The sequence below is a fragment of the Nannobrachium achirus genome (assembly GCF_963921795.1).
Source record: "Nannobrachium achirus genome assembly, chromosome: 15".
NCBI lineage: Eukaryota > Metazoa > Chordata > Actinopteri > Myctophiformes > Myctophidae > Nannobrachium > Nannobrachium achirus.
Window position 1 is genome coordinate 25504960 of NC_137822.1, and position 15952 is coordinate 25520911.

General features: G+C 42.4%; 1 protein-coding gene across 1 annotated transcript in view; it reads right to left on the reverse strand.

Annotated features, from left to right (window-relative positions):
- bcr (BCR activator of RhoGEF and GTPase) overlaps positions 1-15952 on the reverse strand; it is a gene marked incomplete at both ends in the record, with an annotated part of 136197 nt that overhangs the window by 20357 nt on the left and 99888 nt on the right. Inside the window, 5 exons of the mRNA XM_080742999.1 lie at positions 509-613; positions 1406-1481; positions 2167-2286; positions 5299-5464; positions 6161-6282. Of these exons, the coding sequence (XP_080599125.1) occupies positions 509-613; positions 1406-1481; positions 2167-2286; positions 5299-5464; positions 6161-6282 (589 nt within the window). The remainder of the gene's footprint in view (positions 1-508; positions 614-1405; positions 1482-2166; positions 2287-5298; positions 5465-6160; positions 6283-15952) is intronic.

Sequence of the window (15952 nt, forward strand, 5' to 3'; positions counted from 1 at the left end):
TATCTAAAATAGCAGACGTACAAGCCCACAGCGCCGCGCGTTACGACGGGGTGTGAGCTTGAAGCTCTGATATTTTCAATGCACGTTAACCATCGTACGACGAATATAGACTGATCTAATGCGCACAGCGCAGCATGAAGCAGCAGCAGCGGCGAGCTCCGCTGTCATGTCACAGAACATGATACACTTTTAAAATTATGATAGGTTTTAATGGTTGTAGCTTTACTTTAGCCAAATTATTACGTGAATAATAAGATTAAATGATAAAATAGCCTATAGAGGCATTTTCCCAGCCGGCCACGGTGGCCGGTGGACTTTTTAATTACCGGCCAATTAAACATTTAAATGTAAATACCGGCTACACACACACACACACACACACACACACACACACACACACACACACACACACACACACACACACACACACACACACACACACACACACACACACACACACACACACACACACACACACACACACACACACACACACACACAGGTGTACCTTCTTTGTTAATGGTGAGTGGGATGTGGTGGACGGTCTGTAGTTTGACACAGGAATTGGTCAGCATTTGCAGTTCCATGGAAGTCAGAGAGAAACTCTTAAAACCTGGAAGAAAATCCATGGTTTGACACTGTTACGGTCAGGTCAGGTCTTTGTTTCATGTACAGTAAAATATATACATATATACACATATATATTTAAAGAAGCAGTTGTACACATGTTTGTCTTAAGTCATACAAAGCATTCTGAATGTCCTGCTTTGACCACAGACAACATAAGCACTACAACAAACATCATAAAGGTCTCATATCACTTTTGTTTTAGTTAGCAGTCAGAGAGAGTGGTGGGCGATATGGTGATAAATATCGCTGAGACGATACAATGTCTCCACGATATTCCTTTTCAGAGATATCGTATATATCGATACAATGAGGGAGCCTTATAGAAAATCCTGTTGAATTGTTAATTCTGAGATTTTTTGAATTGCAGAATTCATTTAAACCTGCATTTTGGTCTAAATCAGTAGTTCTCAAACTTTAAAATGTCAAGGTCTCCCCTTAACTCTGACAATATACAAATTAAACCAAATGGACCGTAAGGTTTCACTCTCTGGAACCCAGAGAGTCCTTGGACCCCACTTTGAGGACCACTGATCTAAATGGTCCTCCTTTTTCTTTTAGTTTTTGTTACCTTGTGATAAGATTGTGTATCGTGATACAGTTTGGAAAAATATTGTGATATTGTATTTCTCCATATCGCCCACCCCTAAGTATTAGTAAAAACAAGTATAAAGTGAAAATGTCATGACACATGACCTTTACAGCCTGTTTGTTTGGCAGGACTACAATTATTTGCTGGACCCCCACAACAGTATATTCAATATTATGGCATCCTTACATTTCTTCTGCTGTTCCTGGATCATCTCCTTCCACTCGGCACGTTCATAGTCCGATGCAATCAAGAAACTGTAACTCTGAAATACAGACAGCAAAGCAGCATAAATGAACCTGAGCTTTAACACGAGGGTAGAAGGACACTATATATTATTATACTAATTAATCAATGAATCTAAAGTGTGCACGTGTCATTCCAAGCCAGTCATATCAATCAATCAATCAATCAATCTTAACACATTGGATGCCCTTGATTAAACAATGATTGAATCGACAAGTGCCACGGTATAAAATACCATGGCACTCGGCACTAAACCTGATTTCTCCTTATTTCTGAGGCTTGGGGTAAAAGTAATCTGAGTAAATTCCGGAATATTTTCGGAATTTCTGTGTGACAGTATTTTCTTTCACAAAAATGACAATCGCGGCCATCAGTGCTTTTGTAACAGCCGGTAGAGAAGGGCTTGTTTTAAACATGAACGTGATCTGGAGTTAGATTACGAGATAAATCCGCTGTATAGGGGAACCGGACTTCCTGATCACGTTATCTCCCGTTGCATTGTGGGAATTTGAGTTTTCCTCTTCAGCCACGGCTGCCAAAGACAGCAAGCTACGGTTTAATATAAAACCCTATCACACTCGTCAAACGCGCACACGGGACATCAAAGAGTCACTCGCCAAACGTGTGATCGGCATCCAGTGAGTTAATAAATCAATCAATAAGTGTGCATGTGTCATTCATTCCAAGCCAGCATTGTGACTGACCTTGCCGTTCCTGCTGTGCACTCTCAGGGCCGTACCGGGGGAGGTCAACAGCAGCAGGGACTCCTGCTCCGACAGCTTCTTCCTGAGACGCTCGATCACCTTAGAGCCTTTGTTGGCTCTCTGAAATCACACATTCAATCACCTTAGAGCCTTTGTTGGCTCTCTGAAATCACACGTTCAATCACCTTAGAGCCTTTGTTGGCTCTCTGAAATCACACGTTCAACCACCTTAGAGCAGGGGTTCTCAAACCTTTTTAGGCCGTGACCTCCAAAATAAACATATTTGAACTGGGGACCCCCTACCCTGACAAGCACTTGGAATAGTAGGTATTACATTTAAATGAATTCTGTCTTACCGTTTGAATTTTCCCCCTTCAAGTCAATGGGGAAAATGTAATAAATGAATGGCCATTCTGTATATGGAGATCTCTGTGTCAGTCCTTGTCCCTTTTATGCCCATATATGGAGATCCCGCGACAAATGGGTCCCGACCCAGTGTTTGGGAACCAGTGGCGTACAGTATACTTAATGTGTCCAGTTTCTTGTTCTCACAAAGATTTGGCGACCCCCTGTAGTAACTCTGAGGACTCCCGGACCCCCTGTTGAAGACTCTTGCAGTGGACCAGTAGGAGAATAGCTGTGCACAGGGGCGTCAATTGGGTATGGCAGGGGTATGCAGCTGCCATACCCTGAGGCCAGGGGGGAGAATAAAAGTTTCTTTAAAATATAAATCCATGAATGTCTCATTGTCTATTTGTGCTGGTTATGTTGTTAAAATACATTAAAATAACTACAAATGCAAAATTTAACAAGGTATTATAATTATATTGTCCACACTTTTATTCTCCCCATCTTGACAGAATAGTATATTCCCAGGTTCCGCAGGTCAGCTGCACAGGTGCAATTCATTATTGTTAATTGTGGCACATTTACTACATTATGTCAAGTTTAGCTGCACTTGAACAACTGTTCCAGGCTGCCATATCCAGCCCAAGAAACCATAGACATTTTGGGGGAAAAAAATAGAATGTACTTCTTAAAATAAATGTATCATGCCTGTTGCTAAGGTATGGCAACAAGACTTCGCGCGCGTGCAAGACACCAGTCATGTTGCCCCACTGTTGGACCACTGTTGCAATGTAGCCGTGAGCCCCGCCCACAGCCTGCACACACCCATTTATCTGGGCCAATTCCTCAAACACAACCGGACAACACAGAGGCTAGTTTCCCCAATCGTTATCGGAATGTTTTATAGAGTAGTGAAGTGTGACGTAATTTACACATCCTACCTGGTTTGCGGTTTTCTTCCCCCATTCTGAATTCCCATAGACCTTTTTCATATCGCGTCATATAAGAACTCGGAAAGAGACATTTTTGGAAAAGAACCAGTTGTCCTAAACCTCCCGCCCCCCCCAGTCGCTGTGATTGGCTTAGAAGCAATGCTACGGGTGCTTCAAAGAATCGAAATAGGCGATTGGTTTAGAATCCATGCTTCGGTCAGACTGGTTCTTAGAATTATGTCTATTCCATAATTGGGTGTAGATTCCAGAATTCTCTCAGTATGTATTGCAGTTTTTCATTTAGGGGAACATTTTCAAAATGTTATCAGGTTAGCACAAGGAGTGGGTCTCTCTGCATGGCTCCATCTGTGACTCATATTTTCACATGCTATGCCTCTGTGTTTATGCCTGGCGCTTGTCCCTGAACGTATGACCTTGTGTGTGTACACCATGAACCATTATACAAATGCCTTCTAAATCAGTGGTTCTCAAACATTTCAGTCTCAAGGACCCCCACATTGATATATATATCGTCACTGTCGGGCAGAAACCTTGTATCTCCAAATTTCAAATGTGTACGTTTTTTGGTAAAGCAAAGCCCTGCTTCATCATATAAGACTCACACAAAACTAGTGAAAACAGCAGATCTACAAGCACACAACGGCGTTGTGTGCTTGTAGATTGTCTGTTTTCACTAGTTTAGTTAATTTTTTAGATGATGAATACAAAACGAACGGTTTTTGACATACATGGTTTCCACCCGACAACAACTATATATATATATATATATATATGTGTGAGAAAATGTTTTGTGCCAGAGGCCCCAGAAGAAAATATAACTAGAAAGGTGAAATCCTTGGGCTAAAAACGTCCCCAAAAAACATTGAAAAGTGAGGATTCATGACTTTTCACAGTCATCACAGTGATGACTATAAATGGCCATAACTTTTTTTGCAATGTTTCCGGCAGAGCAGGCCTCTCATTCTGTGGACCTTAATGACCAAACGAATAGATAAAACAGAAATAAAAAGTACGGCATGACATCACAGGTTCAACCCTATTCCTTGAGCTTTTAGGCCTGTGGGCCCAAAAGCTACTACTATAGATGAAATAAAGGTTTATAGAAAAAAGGTTTACTATAGGTGAAATAAAGGTTTACAAAAAAAAAAAAGTTTACTAACACTAATGGTGGCAACCTCGAGTTTCCCGAGTTTGTGTATAGCTATGCCAAGCCCTAGTTGGCCGTTTTTGAGAGAAAAAAATAATAATAATAAAAAACTTCCAACTTCCGGTTTCGGCATGATCGCGATCACGAAATGCATGTTTGACTCCCAGAACAGCTCTCTCTTTCAAACATGGCAGCCATGTTTGTTTACATTTGAAGAAAACACTATAGCCTATATCTTTTGAATGCCTGAACGGATATTCAGGTTGACATAGAAACAATGTTTCTATGTCAACAATCTGGCTAGCCATCGTAAAAGAAAAGGTCCTTTTCACTTAACTGGAGCTCAGTTAGTCTGTTCTTGAGAGACTGCTATGTCAGTAGTTCTCAAACCTTTTCATGTGAAGGACCCCCAAAATGATATGTATTTGGCCACGGACCCCATCTCAAAATATTTTGTTCCAGGGACCACCCAGAAGCAAAATTTGAGTTACAAACGTTCGCTTCGAAAAAAAATACATACAGATTTGCACACATTTTTACGACTTTTTCAAAAATAGCAGATCTACAAGCTCGCAGCGCGGCACTCGGTGCCGCGCTGTGAGCTTGTATATCTGCTATTTTTCCACTGGTTAAAGCATTCAATAATCCTAGGCCTAATGCTTGGCAGCAAGCAGGTTAACCTACCTTCTCTCTCTGGATCTCGCTGCGGAGGTGGGAGATCTTCACCTTCATGGCGTCCAGTTCCTCGTCGGGCACCTGGGGGATGGTGAGTGGCTCTGCTTCCTCGGGACACTGGGAGGTCAACTCCGACAGGGGGACGTACCACTTACTGTCATACTGCTGGCTCTTACTGCAGCGGGACGGACGGACGGACGGACAGCGGGGGGACACGGTGTTAAGGGAATGAGAGAAGGACAAAGGGGCACGAGATATGCAAGGAAGAAATGGACGGGAGCGGTAAAGGCAAGGGCCAAGGGAGAGAATGCGTGGATTGAGAAGGTATCGAAAGGGAGAGTGAGATTGTGAGAGCGAGAGACAGAGAGATAGGACTATGGGAGTGGGCAAGCAGATGTAATTTAATGTAAATGTAAAAGTATATTCTTTTATTAATTGTTTCTGCTTTTTTTTTTTTTGCAGTCAAATGTCATGATTTCAGTAGGATATGAAATAAATGACACTGAAAACATCCAAATAGTAAAAGATCAAGAGTGTCATTAGACAGCACAAATGATTTGGTCTTTACCAGTGTTACCTATGATGAAAATGTTCGTATCATAATATCATCCCTCCCCTTTTTACCATTCAACAACACTGTGGGTGTGGCTAACTTCAGCTGGGTCACCACCCACCTGACAACCAGGCATACTCAATAAACACTTTAACTTTTAACACTTTCTGTACACCTTTTTTGAAAAGAATAATACTTGGAGGACCAAGTATTATCATAATACCTGATGATTATGTTGTAGGGAATATATGTGACATACTGTATAGCCTAAAAAAAACAAAATCAAAATGTGCGGTCAGAGTGGACGCTGCTCCTTACCCTCCCATCTGCTTCTTGAGTTTGGCGCAGAGCAGCAGGTCGGTGAAGAGGAAGACGTGCCGTAGCTTCCTGGCTCCCTCCACCAGCTCCACCATGAAGCTGTCCTTCAACAGCTGCCGGTTCTGCAGCGGCAACACAAAACAACGCCAAGGCCATCAGGGGTCATCCTCCACAAACTTTTTTTTTGTCTCAGGGCACCCCATAAATATTATTGTTTTTAATCCGAGGCACCGCTACATTATAATTTTCACTCCCAGCACCTTATATTATATATAGCATATCGTGGAAACCTTGTATGTCCAAAACCGTTCGTTTTGTATTTATCATCTATAAAATGTACTAAACTAGTGAAAACAGCAGATCTACAAACACACGTAGATCGTCTGTTTTCACTAGTTTTGTGCGGCAGTCTTGTATGATGAAGCAGGGCTTTGCTTTAACAAAAGACGTACACGTTTGAAACTTGGAAATACGAGGTTTTCTGCCCGACAGTGTCAGACGATATTTTAATGATGATGTTGCGAGGAAAACGTTGAGATAACGGCCATTTTGGTTAGAAGTGACTGAAAATAACTTTGTACTTCAAGTTTAAAATGATACAAAATATTTTTTCAAGTGTCCAAATAAATTCCAAATATTATCAAATTATCTCACGGCACCCCTGGACTGCCGTCGCGGCACCCCAGGGTGCCCCGTCACCCACTTTGAAAACCCCTGATCCACATGTCCGTACACGGACAGAGCGCCGCGCTTTGAGACACGCTCCAGCGCTTACAATTTCCCATCATCACTAACAGACCGTTACAAGGATGCTATATTTCCTTCAATTATTTTTTTTTAACTCAAGCACCTGCTGTCGTATACAGTATGTCCTGCGGGGACGGGAGCAGTTCTGATGTCAAAATGGGATGAACCAGAGGTGAGCTTCTCCACCGAGAACCGCGTTGGTTCCAAAACCGTAAAAGTTGGTTTCGTGGCCGGTTCACAAGAACGAACCAAGGTTCCAAGAATGTTTCCATGCCATAGGCGGGGAGAAAGAATCCGAACCGGTTCTTTGCCGGTGGAAAAGGCCCTATAGTGTTTCAGCAGAGTGAGAACAATAAAGCACAATAATGCAGTGTACAATAAAGTCCTCAGTGTTAATCTAGCTCCAAAGGGTGTACAAGGGGAACAGTAACCACAGGGTCCATTTGGTTCCACACAAATGGAGCGTTCATTCCTTATCATTTTCTTCACATATGATGTAATACTGTCCTCTTGTCAGAAGAGGGCAGTTATGGTGTTGTGCGAGGACAAGAGGTGCTGACAACTATGCATGTTAAATAAATAGGTATCGATAATAAATCAATAATACAGTTTATCCTAGTGTGCTCCGCATAGCTCTGAGGTTGTCCTGGGTAAAGGACGTCTGAACAAACAAAAGCTGCAGCTGAACAAACAGATGCAAAGGAGGTCAGCCCTGAGTGCACGAATAGCATCGTAACTGTGTGTAAAGAGAGGAAGCATGAGTAATGACTGATTTATACTTGGGTGCACACTGTGTTGTGCAACACAAGTAGCAGACCTACAACCTAGAGCTTGTAGATCTGCCATCAACAACTTATAGATCAGGCATAACAGACTCCGTTAATGCTTTGATTTTGAGTTCCTTTGGAATGAATGGATGTAATGAAGCTGGGCCCAAGGCAGAATACACACACACACACACACACACACACACACACACACACACACACACACACACACACACACACACACACACACACACACACACACACACACACACACACACACACACACACACACACACACACACACACACTCCCCATGGACCCCGACACACCTCTACCCCTCCCCCCTCTCAACCTCACAGTGCCCTGGCAGCAAGGCCATGGAGCAATGACATCACAGCTGATCACAGCCAATCATATCCCTGTACTTTCCCCCCTCCCCTCTCCCTCTCTTTGCCCTACTCAACATCCCTTCTTCACCTTCTACCCTCATCATCTCCATGCAGTGCCTGTCCTGGAGGCTCTATCCTCGTCACTGGTGGTGGTAGAATGGGTAATGGTGATGGGGTGGGGGGTGTTGGCATGCATCATACACCAGGGTTCCCCAATTAGTTTTCCCCAAGGGCCGAATTATGTCTAGGGTACCAAGCCGAGGGCCACACCATTGCAGGGGGGCGACGGCGGCGTTCCCGCTACTCCAGCGACTGCGACTGTTCAGATATCGTCGTTGACGGGTGAAAATCTAGTATGTCCAAAACCGTTCGTTTTGCATTTATCATTTTAAAAATGATACTAGTGAAAACAGCCGATCTACAAGCACACAGTGGCCCACGGGCCGCAAATGGCCCACGGGCCGCCTATTGGGGAACCCTGTCATACACCCTACTTCACCTCCCCTAGGAAAGTGCATGGCTTGTGTGTGTGTGTGTGTGTGTGTGTGTGTGTGTGTGTGTGTGTGTGTGTGTGTGTGTGTGTGCGGTGTGTGTGTGTGTGTGTGTCAGGCAGACAGACAGACAGACGGAGAAAAAAATATTGTACAGCAGTGCTTCCCAGACTCTTCAGGTCGAGAGTCTCGAGACCCAACAGAGAGAATAGAAGAAAATCCGGGACCCAAACCCAAACTGAAAATAGCAGATCTACAAGCGCAGTACGCGGCGCGAATAGGCTATTTTCACTACTTCTTAATTAATATAATGTTTTATCTATGGAATTTCGCAACATTTGTTTGTTTGTTTGTTTATTTTAAAATGTATAAAACCGTTTTTTAGGAAAATTGAATTTTTACTCGAGTCGTGACCCATAAAAAATTGGTCTGTGACCCACAAACGGGTCCCGACCCACTGTTTGGGAAACTGTGGTACACAGTATATGGAGGACACAAAATGTTAGACACAGACAGACAGACAGACAGACAGACAGACAGGGAGGAAGAGAGTTGAGCTCTGTAGATATCACTCTGCGATGCCTTATATGCCAAGCATGTAAAAAATGTGAAACATTAGCGTCCAGGCAGGGGCGTCACACCGAATTCTGGGCCCTGGGTACAAGGATTCACTGCGGGCCCTCAAAATAGCAGATATACAAGCTCACAGCGCGGCACCGAGTGCCGCGCTGCGAGCTTGTAGATCTGCTATTTTTGAAAAATCGTGAAAATGTGTGCAAAAAACCTATGTCAAGGACCCCCAAGATGACATGTATTTGGCCACGGACCCCGATCTCAAAATATTATGTTCCAGGGACCCCCAGAAGCAAAATTTGAGTTAGAAATGTTCGCTTAAAAAATACATATATTCAAAGATTTTCACACATTTTCACAACTTTACAAAAATAGCAGATCTACAAGCTCGCAGCGCGGCACTCGGTGCCGCGCTGTGAGCTTGTATATCTGCTATTCTTCAATAGATAAAGTTATTAGGGCCCCTCCACCTTGGGCCCCAGTAACTCAGTCCCACTTTCCTACCCCTTGTGACGCCCCTGCGTCCAGGATCCACTGCAAGGACATACAGTAGTAAGTCAACTTGGTCTTTGTCAGAACACAGACAGACAGACAGACAGACAGACAGACAGACAGACAGACAGACCTACAGTAATGCAGATTATAATTGTGTCCTGATCCCCTCGCTAAGGACATGCCAGAGCTTTAATTCCCCAATGGTGGATATAATTATTCATTACTAGCTAGATATTGAAGCTCACTATGATTGCCTACCACAATGTGTAACTTCCAAATGAGCTCCTTTGTGTTGTGGCCTGTCATTTGCTCTTAATGGCGATTGACTGGAATGGAGGAGTAAATACCAGATGCACTGACCTCATGCTAAAGAAAATCAACACACAACACAGTCGTTTTCCATCGTCAATTACATTCATGGGCCTTGGTGCATCCTCACATTGGTTATCACATTATTTAAACAATGATTCTTATGGGGACATTAAAACAAAACGTTACAGTTTGTAGTTGACTGAAACTTGAGGCTGTACATGTTATGGATTTTATTAAGAGCTCAGCTAGGAGATTTTCTTATTTGCAAATATTAATCAGCAGACTTTAGGCCAAAGGAATACTGTATGTAATGTATACAGTATATGGAGATTTGAAAACTGGGAAGAAACTAAGTATTTCCGTAATCTCTACATTGCCAAGTAGTTAGAATATAAATGTGATACTTGCTGACCATGAAACTAAGAAAAACTGATTTAGTATCTGACTTAGTGTACATACACTAGATCTAGTGTCATGTTTCTACAATTCTTGACCATGTAGACCCAGAATGTAAAAAAAGAAACAAAAACTGACACATCGAAACACAGATATTTAAGTATAGAATAGTATGCTCTGGAAGTAAATTCCATATACGCATGCATGTATTCCTATATAATAATGAGTCAATTTATTTTGCCCATGGTGCATAGTGTGTTAGACCACATTTTGCTAGGATGGGATGGTTCAGGGTAGAGACCTGTCAAACAACATCACAAATGTCACTGACATCCACGATCACAACACCAGAGGGAGCTCCACAAATCACATTCAACCCAGATTTGGCTTAAATCTCCCTACCAACAACGCCCTACCAACAACCTTAAAGGAGTGTAAATCCTTACTCTCCTTCAAAACCACCCTAATAGAACATTTACAGGTGACTGCAATTCGAAACCGGCCCCTGTAAAAAGTCAAAGCCTGAGCCAACCCCCCCTTCATATTTTTCTTTTTGATTTGTAACCATTCATATGCTGTTCTTCATTAAATATTGTCATTACATGTTTCGATGAATTCAGTACAAAGGGCCCCAATGGAAACGACCCATAGTTCTTTCTTGGGTTTAAAATCCTCTTAGCAGACCTTATATTGAACTGCAATATTTTGTTGTTGTTGCAAACAGCTAATAAAGTATTCAATCAATCAATCAATCAATCAATCAATCAATCAATCAATCAATCAATCAAGCCATACATGCACATTGCACACATTTACAGATGCTTTCATTCTAATCCAGACACATGATCAAATCAGGCCCTGGATGATGTTGGTCCTGCTTTGGCGCTGTCTGGGAACTGGGGGGAGTGATCCAATTAGCTAACAGCTCCCAAGGACACCCCTCCCAGGCTGCAGCAGATTCCAAGATGGGAATGGATTATCAAACCGAAAATACAATAATACTGGAGATAAATCTGGATCATTAGAATGAATCACATTCCAAAAGGCACAGTGGCCATTCACCAACACAACACCAATACCCCCTGGGGATGGTCTGCAGACCCCACTTTGAGAACAGTGGCTCCAATAACTTGAACCCTATAGCAGGGGTCTTCAACGTTTTCAGGCCAGGGACCCCTTAGTTGAGAGAGAGATGAAGCAGGGACCCCCATAACCTTATCATCCATAGTTTCATTGTTTGACAGCACAATTGTCAATGTATTTTGGATTCATGTCAATTTGTGTTTTCAGATATTTAACCACTTGAACCGTCAATACTCAATAAACTTGACCTTTCACTGTACTCAGTCTGCTCTTTTTCTCCTCTACACCAAGCGAGGCGTTGTGAGCTTGTAGATCTGCTATTTTTGGCTAAGGTTCTCAGAATATGGACACTAGGGTTCAAGTGGTTAATATATCACTCAAAACATTTGGAGGACCCCCTGTAGTAACTCTGTGGACCCCCTAGGGGTCCCGGACCCCCTGTTGAAGACCCATGCCCTATAGAATCCATCTGGGGGGAGATTCAACCCAAATAGCAGATCTGTGAGCTTTTAGGTCAACAGATTCGGTGTACAGGAGGGAAAAGAACTGACCAAGTATTCAGGTCAAGTTTAATAAGACTAGCGGCCGGGTTTAAAGGGCAACTTTGTTTTTTTTTACAACAAGGGCTCATATTTTAGATTGTAATTAGAGAAAAGAAAAGATGAGTGTTAAAATGTTTTCATTTACTTCTTTCTATCATTTTAGCGGGTTTGATTTCAGTGTTTGGGGGCATGCGTGCAAGTTGCTAAATATGTCTTTTTAGACACAATAAGCCCCCAACATGCACCGCATGGTTTCCTTTAATGGTTAGGTGTGACTTATGGGGGCTGGTAGTGTTAATGTAAATAATAAAGAATTTGTTGGCTCATTGTGTCTAAAAAGCCACTGAAATCAAACTCTCTAAAATGGATAAAACGATAGAAAGCAGTAAATGAAAACATTTTAACTCTCATCTTTTCTTTCCTCTAATTACAATCTAAAATATGAACCCTTATTGTAAAGAAAAATGTCCTTTAAGTGACTAAGAGAGCAATCTGATAAAACTGACAACATGTCTCCTTTATCAAACATGCTATCTCTGCACACAAGATGACAAAATGCAGAGCAGCAACTATAGGCACAATATGACTTTGGCCATCTCTCATAATCGCTGACTAGAACACCAGCACTGCTGGAGAAGGAGACATGAGGCCGCTGACAACGCCGATTAAATATTGACCAACTCCTTGAAGGGCCTTCCTGGAGGTGTGTGTGTGTGTGTGTGTGTGTGTGTGTGTGTGTGTGTGTGTGTGTGTGTGTGTGTGTGTGTGTGTGTGTGTGTGTGTGTGTGTGTGTGTGTGACTGTGTGTGTGGGCCCGCGTGCGTGCATGCGAAATTGCATCAATTTACAAAAGATCCATATCTATTTTTAGAGTGCACGCTTTGAGGAGCATCTGTGCTCTCAGCATTCGCACACATCTGCATAAAAGGGTGAGTGGGGCAAACGAATATGCAATGTGCATCGCACTGCAATGAGTGTGCATATGCAGCGCGGGCTTGTATAATGCATACTGTAGGTGTACGTGCTGTATATGTGGGTGAAAATATGACTGCATGTTTTGTTTCTGCATGAAATCATGTGGTGATCTTTTATCATTTGTATGTTTGTGTATGAGTAAGTGTGTGTGTGTGTGTGTGTGTGTGTGTGTGTGTGTGTGTGTGTGTGTGTGTGTGTGTGTGTGTGTGTGTGAGTGAGAGAGAGAGAGAGAAAGACAGGCAGAGAGAGATACTGGCGATTATTCTATCGTTACTTTTTCGATTAATGGAATAACCGAGAAGCACGCACACACACACACACACACACACACACACACACACACACACACACACACACACACACACACACACACACACACACACACACACACACACACACACACACACACACACACACACACACACAGTATATACAGTATATGTTGCTACTTTATTAAAAAAAAAGGCATAACAAAGTATGATTTTATTTAAAAAAAAATGTCATTTGTTTTTAACAAAAAAAAATTAACAATCGATTAAAATGATTAGTTTGATTAACTGTTACACCTGAAATCAACGTACAGTATACTGTATACCGTAACACATGTGCACCCTCACATCAGGAGCACATCCCTCCCAGTGGCACGCGGAGCACCAGATAAGGGGAAGGGAGGTGGACTCAAGATTCTGACAGCAGCCTCATTTGCATTTTAATTAAGCAACTTCTGTTTGTTCCCTCCATCTGGCCGGGGCCATGGCCCCTGGGGGTCACTTGTACTACTACCATGCTCATGCACCACTTCAGGGGTGTCACAAGGGGGGGGGGGGGAGTGGGACTGAGTTACTAGGGCCCAAGGTGGAGGGGCCCTAGTAACTTTAGCTATTGAAAAATAGCAGATATACAAGCTCACAGCGCGGCACCGAGTGCCGCGCTGCGAGCTTGTAGATCTGCTATTTTTGAGAAGTCGTGAAAATGTGTGAAAATCTTTGAATATATGTATTTTTTTAAGCGAACATTTGTAACTCAAATTTAGCTTCTGGGAACTAAATATTTTGAGATGGGGGTCTGTGGCCAAATAAATACCATCTTGGGAGTCCTTGACATGAAAATGTTTGAGCACCACTGACATGGAGACATAGGTTTCTTGCACACATTTTCACGATTAAAAAAAAAATAGCAGATATATAAGCTTGCAGCGCGGCACTCGGTGCCGCGCTGTGAGCTTGTATATCTGCTATTTTTCAATAGTTAACATTCATGGGGGGCCCACAGTGAATCCTTGTACCCAGGGCCCATAATTTGGTGTGACGCCCCTGCACTACTTCACTGAGAATACTACAGGTTACAGGCTAATGTATGGGTGGCTATAAATAGTAATGTAGGTATGAGGGCTTGGGAGTCCTATCTAGACTCCAATTGAATTTGAGGTAATGCATTACCAGAGGTGGGAAAAGTACCGGTACTCACATATTTTACTAAAGTAAAAGTATCAATAGTGCAATGTATAAATACTGTTACAAGTAAAAGTCTGGAATTCAAACTGTACTTGAGTAAAAGTATGGAAGTGTTGGCATCAAAATGTACTTAAAGTACCAAAAGTAAAAGTACAAAATGTTTGAAAAAAGCAGAATATCTGAAAATAAACGATCTACAAGCTCACAAAACATCAGCGATGCGACGGGTTTTGAGCGTTTTTAGTCATGATGATCAATTCAATTTCACTCGTCTAACAATTCTTTGCATGAGACAAAATGACCTGTCTCTAGCCAGTTTGAAGACAATGCAAGTTGATTTTCATACAGTATGAAAGTACAGTATGAAAAGTAGTGCTGAATGGAAGTTTTCCATGCGTACAATTAAGTGGCTAAGCCAGCGATTTCTTTATTACTATTTATTTACACACTATTAGTTACAACTTAAACACTACTAGCTCCCATAAGTCACATCTGCCCATGAAAGATTGCAGTGGATCTTGAGAATGGGCTTATTGTGTCCAAAAATACGTATTTAGCCAATTGTACACATGCCCCCATCCACTGAAATCAAAACCACTAAAATCGCCAAAACGATAGAAAGCAGTAAATGAAAACATTTTAACACTCGTCTTTTCTTTTCTCTAAACCTTGTTGTAAAAAAAAACAAAGTTGTCGTTTAAAATGCAGACCTAAGCTTCAAGTATGCTCATATACACACCATAATGAGCCCCATCGATTTCCATGTGCTGCTTTCATGTAGACATTATTAATATTTGATTATCAGTTTGTGTGTGTGTGTGTGTGTGTGTGCGTGTGTGTGTGCGTGTGTGTGTGTGTGTGTGTGTGTGTGTGTGTGTGTGTGTGGGTGTGTGTGTGTGTGTGTGTGTGTGTGTGTGTGTTGGGGCGAGTGCTGCTGCAAATGGGTCCTATGGAGATAGGAGGGCAGGGCAGGCCGGTGTGTGTCTGTATATTACCGTAGTTAGAGAGAAAGAGAGTGAATAGTGAATGAGAGAGGGAGTAATAGAATAATAGTCGCTGTCCGGCCAGGAACCAAAACCGTTACTTTTTCAGTGTTCCAATGGATCTAGTGTAGTTATTATTTAGTCACAAGGTAACACTTGTTGATACTTTTCATTGGTAAAAGATACACACAAACACTTTTTTAGATAATATTTTTCACTCTCAACAACACTTTGTTGAGAGCTTGTAGATCGTCAATTTTTGCTAGTTTTGTCTGATATTGTAGCATGACGGCATAGGACATAAATCACCCCCCACAACACCCACCCAAAACATAAGAGATATGAGGCTTCTGCGGGACGCGTTGGGAGGATGCGGTAATGACCCTCTGGGAACAGAAGCATGATTTGGGCCCGCCCCCATCCTTTTATTTATGAATAATTAATATGGAATCTTCCAGTCAGAGAGGAATACTGGCTCATTACAAGGTGTTATGTACACCAGTGTCACGCAAGCTGCCATGCCAATCAAATGACAGCCATTAATGTGCTCCAGGGGTGACAGTGATGGCGGGGAGTGGTCTCTGTG